Consider the following 12236-nt stretch of genomic DNA (forward strand, 5'->3'; position numbering starts at 1 on the left):
GGCGGAACTGCCGGCTTCGACGCCGAACCTCGGCAACGTTCGGCAACGTCTTCGCTCAAACACGCATGCATACACATCGAACAAACAAACGACACGCGGTCTCACTTCCAGCACGCATGCAGGCGAATCGCATAGCTGCATCTCTTAAAACCTATAGAACAGAAGATATTAACTCACAGGGCTGAAATTTTGCACAGTTGTTATTGATACCAAGACACAACTTTCCCGCACTAAGGCCTAACGCGACAATTATTTTCATTTTTTTCGGGACGGCTTAATATTTAGTTTTACAAAGTACAAATTTTCGTTTTTCAAAATCATCTCACATGTGAATCAATTGGTTCAGGCAAGACTTTATTTACAATGGGCTTATGATGGGAGAAGTAGCTAATATAAGGCAAGAGATCGACACTGATATTTTAGGCGAAAGTCAAATTGATGGTAGTGTTACCTAGTGTAGTCGGTGGCGTCGACACGTGGTCTAAATTGAAGTATTCCTTCCTGAAGTCTAGCGCACGTATATTAATCCGTGTGTCGACGTTGAAGTCTCCTATGATCACCATCGGCACTTCGGTGATCACACTCACATCATCAAATAGTTTCTTCGTATTTTCAGAGTACCAATTAGAAATAACTTAAGATCGAAAATGATGAAGCCCGGGTGGATGTAGACACACCCGAGTACGAATCTTGATTTCTAATTTAGGGTGATGTTCACAAGACACATGCCTCTAACATTGTTATCGATCGTTTGTTTCTTGTTGTTCAAGTTGATCTCAATCACTCGATATCCGGACTCCGTAAATTTCTGTAATTTGCGACAACTCCGGCCGTCCGTCGTCACTGTCTACTGTTGAGCGGTACCGACTGGGAACTGTTGTCCGGATCCATCCACGTGTCCGTAATCGCGAGATAGTCTGATTTTTTAAGTTGACTATCGAATGCGATGTCAGCCGCGTTTGCGACCAAACTCTGAGCGTTAATTATGGTGATTATTGTTGGAAATTTAATACTTCGTGTGGTTTGATGATTTATCTTTATTACAAATAATAGGTAAGAATTTCTGATATGCAACGAATGATTACTACAAGATGTTTGGTAATACAGTGAATAGGTCAGGACACGGATTATAAATATAGATATATGGCAGATGCCACTTCCGCGTCCATCTGCTTACATATTAGGATTCGCACACAAGTGGCGCGATTATACCTATGTTCCAACAATTATTACCGTGAAAATGAGCGAAGACATATTTAGTACAAAATTTTATTTACAAAGTCATCACATAAGTTAATCAGTTGGTTCAAGCAAGCCTTTATTTACAACGGACCCACCGCATCATTTTCGAAGTCCTTTACGTTTTCCACGTCGCTCACTCCCATACAAACATCAGCAGCGGCAAATATACTCGGTTGCGGATCGGCCGTACTCGTTTGTGACGCACGATGCGCGACCGCCTTGTCTTTCAGGCGTTGTCGGCAATCCTTCTGACGCTCGGCATTGGTTATTTTGGACTTTTTTGATTCGCCATAATCTGCTCTACTCTCCTGTATGCGTTTGCGATATTTTTGTACACGTTTAGCACCTATATTTTTCCAATTTCACTATCGATTATTCTGTGCTTCTAACAATATCACCGCTATTACTGTGCACTAGAAAGATAGTACTCGATGAGACGATTACAACGGAACCTTACTCAACGTTCTATCACATCGGAGTCCAGAGATATACTAATTTAAACGCGCGCCGAGCTACGTAAGATGTGACTATTTTTCCCCCCACTCTCCTCGCGCTGGCTGATGCAATACTGCGCTCATGTTGTGCAATTAATAACCTTTATTTTGTCGTTTGTCAAATGGTATCTCGTGTAAGCGTATATGTCTTGTCGTTTAGAATTGCAATTTCAAACGTTACATGAAAACGTAACGCTCGAATTTCTGGATGGGGGAGGGGAGGGTGGGGGGGGGGTCACCACTGTCCTGAAAGGTAAAACGTATTCTACGTCAAAAGCATATCTAACTCGACTAGTGTAAACAGTTGGTCGAATAAAAAGTCGAATAAACGGGCGAGTATTAGCCGAGTCCAGTGGTAGAGCAGACAGCATAGTAACTCGGCACCCGCCCTCCTCGACCACTGTCCTAGGACAGTGAGGCGGCTGAAGTGATAAAGGCTCGTATAGACTGGGCAACAATCGCTGGCAACTTTGTCGTTGGAGTCGCTGGCAACTCGGTGGGATAACCGACTTGTCTCCAGCGACTTGTGTCCGGCGACTTTTACTATGCCTACAAAAGGAAGACTGGGACATTTAAATAAAATACTGTTATAGTAATGATAATAAATAGATTTGATTCTGAATTGTTCTTTCCATATTTTTTTTGCTGCAATATCAAACATTGCATTGACCATAGGCACAGAGGATCAAATGAGTATTTTTTTTTCCAAAGTCGAGCAAAATCACGACATGATCTACCAGCAGCCTGAGTCATTGGTTTGATCTGCCTTTTCTGATGCATCGAATGAAATACATCGATGTATCGAATAAATTTTGACCTTTGTGATATATCGGATTGATTCGATGTATCGAATAATAAACATCGAATATTTCCGATGCATCGATGTATATGTAGCTTACCCGCGACCAGCTCCAATACACTTCAGGGAAGGACACAGGAACAAAAGAGGTAGTCTTCAGATTGCGCGTGACCCCGTGTGCGTCGACTTCCTACCCGAGGCCCACCTTCTTTCGCACGGAATACGTCAACGCATGCGTTTGTTTTGAAATTCGATCTCGTGTTTATACTCGAGAGATAAGGGATCCATCTCGAATTTGCAGGGAGGACGGCACTTGCGGGACCACGCGCAGTCAGTGGACTACCATTTTTCTTCCCGTGTCTCTCTCCGCGAGGAATATTGATGTTGGATAATACTTTTTAATTGCTATATTTGGCACATTTAGGTAAAAACTGAAGGGGCTGATTTATGTACCACATCTGGTTCCCGAAAATTAATCAGGCTTATCGGCCAGAGTGTTTCGCCAGGGTCGTGGTTTATGACCGTATTGTCCCGCGAGTCAGCGATTGACAATGGTACCTGCGTGTCTGAAGGCACGGCAGAGCCGCCTTTAGCACCGGCAGACGGGGCCCTTGCCCCTGGCCTCGCGCTTAGGGACTTCATTTTATAAAAATTAAATGAATTAAGTATAATTGTCAATGTATCAGAATAGATTTTCGTCAAGCCTAAGTGACGCATAAAGTAGAGACGTATGCTTATCTGTTTTCAATTAGATGTTTTCAATAATATCGACTTTTGCCCCGGGACCCGCAAACTCTAAGGGCGGCTCTGCCGAACGGTCTTGGTCATAAGGTGCCGGACACAAGTCGCCGGATACCAGCGGTTCGGTACAAGTCGTTCGAGAAAAGCGACTCGCTGGCAACTTTGTCGTTTGTTGTCCGGTCTATACGAGCCTTTCGCACCCACCCACGGTTGCTCTTCGAAAGCAAGAGGAAAAGTTAAACGGGCGAGGTCTAGAAGCACGCGTTTGACGCTGACAGGAAATCCCGCCTTTAGGGCTCCGCTGGACACAACCCAACCCGCCTTCGGATCATGGGCATCGTGGGCACGACGCGGTCGCGTCAATGACGTCATCCGTGATGTTTGCAGCGCAGCCACGACGTATGCGGTCGCTACGTGGAACGAAAACCATGTAGTGTTTATACAAAATCCGACTTTTGAAAAAAAGAGTTTTCGAATTCCACTATTTCCCAAAAATCGGTTCAAACGGTTTTCGAATTTTCACAAAAAAATATAATTAAAAAAGAAAATAAATATCTGTACTTATTTTAAAATTTTCAGTTTTTTAATATTAATGAAATTACAAAAATATAACAAAATAAAATAAAGTCTATCTATACAAAACCAAATAAAAAAATAACTAAAATCCGTAAAATCCGTACAATTTTCGAGTTCATTTAATATTTATTGATCTACAAAAGTATAACACAATAAGAGACACTGCATACAAAACGAAACGAAAAAAACTAAAATAACCAAAATCCGTACAAAATATAAATTATAAATCTTTATTTCATTTAGTATTTTTCTTTGGAAAATATGAACTCATGAAGACTAGTTTTACAATAAACTGTTACCTTCTACAATATGCTTAACGTTTTTAAATAAACAATTAATTCATTTTTACATATTAATTCTAGTATATAAAACCGTTTTTTTTTTAATTTAAAAACCGCGTTTCGAATTTTACAAATTTATAAAAAAAAAATGTTTTTTATACCCGGTTTTTAAAAAGCGATTTGGGCTTAAGTGGAACGCACCCTTCGCAATGTTGAAACTAAAAGAACTCCTCAACTAAAGGTTTTTCAGCATAAATCGCTGAAATTTTTTTTATAGGGAATAATGAGTTGTACCGATTCTCGCTTCAAAAAATGAATAGTTCTGATTAAATAAAAATAGTTGACCATCATATGCACTCTACACATCCACCACCAAACAAACTATTAACATAAAATTATGTCCCCCTCGAAAGCATTCAAGAGTTGTTGAAATGTTTTCGGGTAGAGTAGACCGGGGGCGATAGTAACAGGGGGGCGATTGTAACACGTTAAATATCTCAGAACATATGATAGATATTAAGACAAATTTTGGATATATGATAAAGAATGACATTTGGAATATACACATCCATGTCCTAGCAGTATAGATATAAAATAGTCATGTATAGTGAAGAAAATAACTTTTTGATACCCTAAAGTAACTTTTTCTTACTTATTTAAAATTGTATCTAATATAAATACTCCGTTTGCAAGTACGTGTTTTTTTAATATTTAATCTGGCCATTTCTAAAGTAATACTGATCGGTAGTTATCACTTTTAAGTGCCTCGTTTATCAAAATTTATAATTTAAGTTCAAAAGCCTGACTGGGGGCGTTTGTCGGCAGTCGGGGTCGGTTGTACGCGACAGAACCGAATAGTGACAAAGAAGATGAATATTGTCTTGTTTGTATGGAATCATATAGCACAGCATAAGCAAACAAATGAAAAATGGGTACAATGTACTGAATGAAAGGATTGAACACATGAAGAATGTACCTGCCAAAACGTTTTCTATTTCTGCCACAATTGCAGAATACTACATAATTGGTTATAAATTTTACGTTTTTTACATTTACTATTATAATTAAAATTAATAAATATTTTAAATTTGTAAAGTTAAATTTGTGCTACTATTGACTCCAAGTAGTGTTTCAGCCGGCCCGGGATCAGGGGCGGTTGTAACACTTTCTCCCCTTCTCATTTTTTATTAATTACCTGGATATTATTTGACACAGCAGCGAAACTGTTGTGTTCTCAATAATGTCAGATAAGTAAGTAACATTTTCATATAAGAACTTTTGTTCTAACTGTGACAGTTCTTGCATAATCGTATTCCAAAGTCAAAGTGTTTCTACCGCCCCCGATCTACCCTATCATCAACAGTTTCAGAGATGTCCGTGAGGATCGATTTAGATGGAACACCATGTAATCTTATATGTTTGATTTTATATATTTAAGAATATTATTTTATGATAGAATTCATAGGAACTCATATGGCAAAAAAGGGTTAAGAAATAATTAATCTCTGTTATGTTATGTGCAATTTGAAATAGAAATTAAGCTATCATTATTACGGTACTGTGATACTTTTTTTATAGATATGTTATTGTTAGTAAATTACACAGCAAGAACTCGGTTATTTCATATTCTATTGATTTCCAATAGTATCGATTGCCCTATCGATTTCATACAATTTCGAGTTCGTAATTTGATACATACTAGATAAAAACCGATCACTGATAAGGCAGAAAATTATCCTTAAAAGAACAGGCAATGATATACGTTTTCTAAACAAAACATTTATTATAATAAGTCCTTAATTTCCATATTTATAACTTTGTAAAGGGCGGAGAATTCAATGTGTCTGGCATTTCATTCCAATGGACTGATGGATTGTTTGGTATGGCTCTTGCACCCACAGGCGATGGGTACAGTACCATATATTTCCATCCACTCTCGAGCAGTATGGAGTTTTCAGTTACCACTAAGCTACTTCGAGACCCTAAACGTGCCACATCTTCAGGTAAGTGATATACAAGTATCATTATATTTACAGAGAACTATATGCAAAAGTTGATTTGTGTCTTATGGTTCATATATTTCAAAATATTTATTTCTGTTTTTCGCAACCTAACGGAAGAAGAATACAGGGTGAATAACGAGAAACAGAAGGGTTACATATTATCTGGGATTGGGTCATACAAAACATGTGTGTAGTGCAATTTAGGAGGTCCCAAACGACAAAAATGATAAATATATTTTTTTTGGAAAGTTAATTTCTTAAAAATGATCTGTTACTGATGTATTCCTTGTACATTGTAGCTGATCCCTATACAAGCTCAATAATGCATCACAATATTAACAAGGACATTTAGCTACTCAATGTTAAAAATAGGTTAATTTTGGCATTGACGACCAAAGAATAATTCTTTCACAGATCGATTCTATACTTTCCAAGGGACAAAAAATGTACTGGCCATTTTTCCGAGAAGTGAAGGGAAAGTTGTGAAAAATGAGGCCAAAGTGCAAGAATATGACTGATTGTGAGACCAGGGCGCGAATTTTTCGGTTTGATTCTTTTCGGAGCATGATCTACTGGCAGAATAATCACTTAAAAAATCATAACAAGGATTATTTATATCAATTATAACGAATTAGTATTCTGTATAAACATCAAAGTGGTGATAAGTAATGCTTTATCGATATTATAAACATCGAAAACAAGAAATTCTTCTAGTAATAGAACGTAAATAAGGATGCGATCATTTTGATTTTTGGATATGTAATAGAGGACCGAAAAATAAGAAATACGTGTTTTTTATTTTCCCCGTTTTCATATTTGGGGGGTGAAAACTGCGTTCAAAGTTAGGGTTGAAAAATCATTTTTGTGGATTTTTGAAAATCTGATGAGTCAGTCATATTTCGCATTCAAAGACACAAAATTCGTCCATTGACACTATTCCCCTATCTCTAATAGTTCTCGAGATATTCCACAAAAATGATTTTTCAACTCTAACTTTGAACGCAGTTTTCACCCGCCAAATATGAAAACGGGGAAAAATAAAAAAACACGTGTTTCTTATTTTTCGGTCCTCTATAACACATCCAAAAATCAAAATGATCGGAGGCGGACACCTAAAATACTCTCCTTGTTAGTTTAACACTTATTACTTATCCTTATTTACGTTCTATTACTAGAAGAATTTCTTGTTTTCGATGTTTATAATATCGATAAAGCATTATTTATCACCACTTTGATGATTATACAGAATACTAATTCGTTATAATTGATATAAATAATCCTTGTTATGATTTTTTAAGTGATTATTCTGCCAGTAGATCATGCTCCGAAGAGAATCAAACCGAAAAATTCGCGCCCTGGTCTCAGTCATATTCTTGCACTTTGGCCTCATTTTTCACAACTTTCCCGTCACTTTTCGGAAAAGTGGCCAATACATTTTTTGTTCCTTGAAAGGTATAGAATCGATCTGTGAAAGAATTATTCTTTGGTCGTCAATGCCAAAATTAACCTATTTTTAACATTGTCCTTTGTTAAAGATAAAGAAATGTTTTGGCAATAATTCATTTCCATGAAAGCTGTATATATAATTTTCGCTGTTATCATTACGTTTTTTTCATAAAAGTATTATAATAATGCGCGCAATTCGACACAACTTTTTTATGCCATTTGATAAAAAATTATGTCCGTGTTTCAGACAATTTGAATGAATTTCATGCTCTCGGATCTCGGGGACATAATGGTCAAAGTAGCGTCAGCTTTCTAGATCCAGATACAGGAGTTCTCTTTTATGCACTGACGAACTTGAATGCTATTGCTTGTTGGAAACCTCAAAAGACGTTTACAATTCAACAGCAGGATCTTATCTACATGGATAACGTTACAATGGTCTTTCCCAACGACTTAAAGGTAATTGCAAACATTTTTCATTAATATTTTAGCTTTAAACGAACGTCTCTGGATATATCATATTTGGAAAATTGATGCTTCGTAAATCTCTGTTTGCCAGGCTATGTATAAAAAAAGTTTTAAATTTGGAATTGCTCATTTTATCGTTTTATATGCTTCTTTTTGTAAATGTTAAATTCAAGATGCTTCAATACTTATTAACATTAAAACTCTTGTACTGCCATTATTACAAAGTTTATACTAAAACCTGTGACTGTATTCATTGTATGCTTGAAATATGTACTGTTGGATGCAAGAACAACCTCAGGACCCACAAGCCCTTTTTTGCATAAAAAGCACAATTAGAATCTTCATTCCTTCCTACATATGTATGCCCTCTGAATTTTATTGCCGCATCTTTAAAATTGACAGAGCTGTGGTCAATTTTGTAAGTCGATGTTGACCAACAGGCTCTAACTCGTATCTAATGTAAGCCAAGCATTCATCAACCTGAACATGACACGATCTCCGATTTTTATGACTATATTTTTCTAAAATATTAAATAAATAATAAAAAATAATGTTAAAAAACAAATTGTTTTCTATATTTCTCCATTTTATGCAAGAAGAGCCAGAGAGGGCTATAATTGATATTAATTTCACTGATTAATTTATTGTATAATTCCAATTGTAATAATGCAACTATGTACAAAGGAGATACATCCATTTTTTGAATATTATAGACAGTTTTACAACAATTGCACTATGTATAAAAAATATATAACTTAGTAATGTTTACAGATACTTTTCTGGTAACTGACTTTTGGTACAGAGGCCCTTCTTGCATCCAACAGTACAGAGTATACAGGCAGCAGTCCTTATGAATTCTCAAGTAGACAAAATGAAGCCAAGCTAGCGTCGGTTATCATGACTGTTTTCGTGTATTGCATCAACCTCAACTCTTACTTTCTATATACTCGTGAGCAAAGAGTACAATACGATCATTAATGCGACACCCGTGAGAAGAGTGACTTTCCCCTATAGACGATTTAATAGATGAGCTTGCTGTTGTGTGTTGTTAAGAAATTTAATGACTATGATTCCTTGTTCAAATGTTTTCATCACTATGTATTTTATCAAACATGGCGACGATAATGCAAACATGAAAAAAAGTTAAGATTCGATTTGTTTCCAAACTGTTTGGATGTAGGTACAGTATTTCCTCGTTAGCGCCTCGATTTTGTGTACACGATACCGACTTTTCGCTATCCCCACCACTTTTGCCTCACTCCTGTCCGACGAAAGCGAGAGCGAGATGGAACGAGATCGAGCGAGAGTCACTGAAAGCGAGCGAGAACGGTACGAGATAGACGACGAGTTGATGTTTTGTCTCGCTTCGTCCTTCGGACGCCCGACACTCTGTCCCTTGCGTGCGCGACGGGCGTACGCGATGGTCGCAAGCGCTTACCGTGGGCACGAAAACCACTTCGCAAAATCTTGACGCAGGCCCGTCTCAAATCTTTTTTGCGCCCTAGGCGAACTTGTCAAATTGCGCCCTTTATTATAATACATTTATTTGAGTTTATTGATGACCTTACTCCGAATTTTTATTCGTAGTTTAAAATAGTTGCTGTGCAATTGGTAATATTTTATTTTAAACTATATTTTCAACAATACCAGCAATGAAAATACCTTTATGTACCTCTTGTCGACTTTCCGCCCTAAACAGTGGCCTAATTTTGCTTATAGAGACAAGCCAAGCTTACAGGCAGAGATCAGTATGTACATAGCCAAAGATAGTACATATATAACGTGTCTTAGACTAAATAAATCATTTATACTTTTGAAAAATGAAATTCTAATATTTTCTATTTTATGTACATATTTGTAACAACTATGTCAAATTTCGTAATTGAAAGGAAGGCCAATCTCGACGTCCTTCGTACAATTATGTATGTGCTCCGACTGCGAATGAATTGTTGCTTGGTTATTGATATATACAATCATTTAGGAAATTTGACATAGTTGTTACAAATATGTACATAAAATAGAAAATATTAGAATTTCATTTTTCAAAAGTATAAATGATTTATTTAGTCTAAGACGCGTTATATATGTACTTTCTTTGGCTATGTACATACTGATCTCTGCCTGTAAGCTTGGCTTGTCCCTATAAGCAAAATTAGGCCACTGCTTAGGGCGTAAAGTCAACAAGAGGTACATAATGGTATTTTCATTGCTGGTATTGTTGAAAATATAGTTTAAAATAAAATATTACAAATTGCACAGCAACTGTTTTAAACTACGAATAAAAATTCGGAGTAAGGTCATCAATAAACTCAAATAAATGTAGTATAATAAAGGGTGCAATTTGACAAGTCCGCCCAGGGCGCAAAAAAGATTTGAGACGGGCCTGCGTCAAGATTTTGCGAAGCGGTTTTCGTGCCCACGGTAAGCGCTTGCGACGCAGTGAAGAAGCGAGAAACGAAAACTCGGAATTAAGGCTCTGTTCACGATACCGACTCAACGCCGGACCCGACCAGCGAGCCAACGAGGAAATACTATACACTCTTGTCCATAAGTCACTGGACCCTTATTGTTAGTAAAGATGGTAAGAGTTAGCAAGCAATAACTAACCTACATTATGATATAAAATTGACACATATTATTAGATCATCTTAAATGTGTCCCCGGTTTTAAATCGGTTAGTATAAAGAATACAAATACACAAAAATGTAATATTTTTATTGAAAATAACCGTAAGGCAAGTGCGTTTATTCCACGTATATCAAAATCCGCATCTCTGGTATTAAGAAACTGCCTAGAAGGGCATCTTTCTACGTGGGGCATCTTTGAGATTTACATCTCCAGACTTGAGCGTCGCAAACCATTCTTTAACAATCTTATTATTTAGTGCATCGCATTGTCACCAAAAGGTGTTGGCATGTTGACAGCTGCTTCCGCCGCCCGATTCCCTAGTTCAGGCGTGTACAGTTGGGGCTGCTGGGGGCTGAAGAACTCCTTAAGTTTCGGATCCGTTCCGTGCTAGCGGTATCAGTGGTAAAAAGAGATCCTCTACGCCAGGAATGCTCACTGCTCAGTCGGGAGCCGTAGACCTCCTTAGATTCTGGGACCCGGATCAGAACCAAGTGCCAAACTGTTAAGTTGCTAACCACAGCAAAGGTCTGGGTTAACCGCAAGACTGTATGTGCGTGCAGGCTCGTACCATGTACACTATTGCAGTTTTCCCACCCCATCCTCTGGTTACCAACGTAATAGTTCCGCGTTTGGTTCTCGACCCGGATCGCAGAACCTAAGAAGGTCACCGGCTTCGGACTGAGCAATGAAAATGCCTGTTCTACGCCCCTATTCTTCTGACCACTGGTACGCTAGCCCGGAACGGGGGCTTATACAGTATTTCCTCGTTAGCGACTCGATTTTGTGTACACGATACCGACTCTTTGCTATCCCCACCACTTTTGTCTCACTCTTGCTCGGCGAAAGCTGGAGCGAAATGGAACGAGAGCGAGCGAGAGGCACTGAAAGCGAGCGAGGACGGTACGAGACCGACGACGCGTTGATGTTTTGTCTCGCTCCGTCTTTCGGACGCCTGACATTCTGTCCTTTACGCTTGCGACCATCGCGCACGCTCGCCGCGCACGCAGTGTTCCATCTCGCTCCCCCCTCCGGCCAGAAAGAAGCGAGAAACGAACACTCGGAATTAGGGTTCTGTTCACGATACCGACTCAACGCCGGTCCCGACCAACGAGTCGCTAACGAGACAATACTGTATGCTCGCCAAATCTGTTTAACGAGCGTGAGACAACAAGCCATGAGCGTTTCAACGTTGTGGTTAGCACAAGCTGGTCAGTCCCACGGGGCATGGCTCGGCACGTACGGCGCCAAACTCGTCGACCTACGCACGGTGGAATCGCACCATTACATTCTGGGAGCCGAGTCAGAGCTTGTGAGCGCGGAACTGTTAGGGTTGATCCACACTATCGATCCGGTCACGCTCTGCTCTCCATTCGATCAAATATTATTCCATTATTTAGATTCTACGTATTCACATAATATGTAACGCTCCAATCTCAGTTCTATCTCGCTCTGCCAACAATCCCAGGAAATAATATTTTGCTGCAGCGACCTCAAACTTATCTGGAACTGAACCGATAGTGTGAACGCGCTTCTCAACCTATTGCCACTCAACCTGCGA

General features: G+C 38.6%; 1 protein-coding gene and 1 long non-coding RNA gene across 3 annotated transcripts in view; one reads left to right on the forward strand and one right to left on the reverse strand.

Moving 5' to 3' along the window:
* Positions 1–12236, forward strand: part of Yellow-b (L-dopachrome tautomerase yellow-b) — a 70522-nt gene that overhangs the window by 33076 nt on the left and 25210 nt on the right. For both annotated transcript variants that reach the window (XM_076814097.1, XM_076814096.1), the window contains exons 4-5: positions 5959–6136; positions 7830–8041. In XM_076814097.1, coding sequence (XP_076670212.1) covers positions 5959–6136; positions 7830–8041 — 390 coding nt within the window. The remainder of the gene's footprint in view (positions 1–5958; positions 6137–7829; positions 8042–12236) is intronic.
* Positions 1–12236, reverse strand: part of LOC143369810 (uncharacterized) — an 86220-nt gene that overhangs the window by 3937 nt on the left and 70047 nt on the right. The gene's annotated exons all lie outside the window — the stretch shown is intronic.

Source organism: Andrena cerasifolii, chromosome 6 (genome assembly GCF_050908995.1).
Source record: "Andrena cerasifolii isolate SP2316 chromosome 6, iyAndCera1_principal, whole genome shotgun sequence".
NCBI classification, from domain to species: Eukaryota; Metazoa; Arthropoda; class Insecta; order Hymenoptera; family Andrenidae; genus Andrena; species Andrena cerasifolii.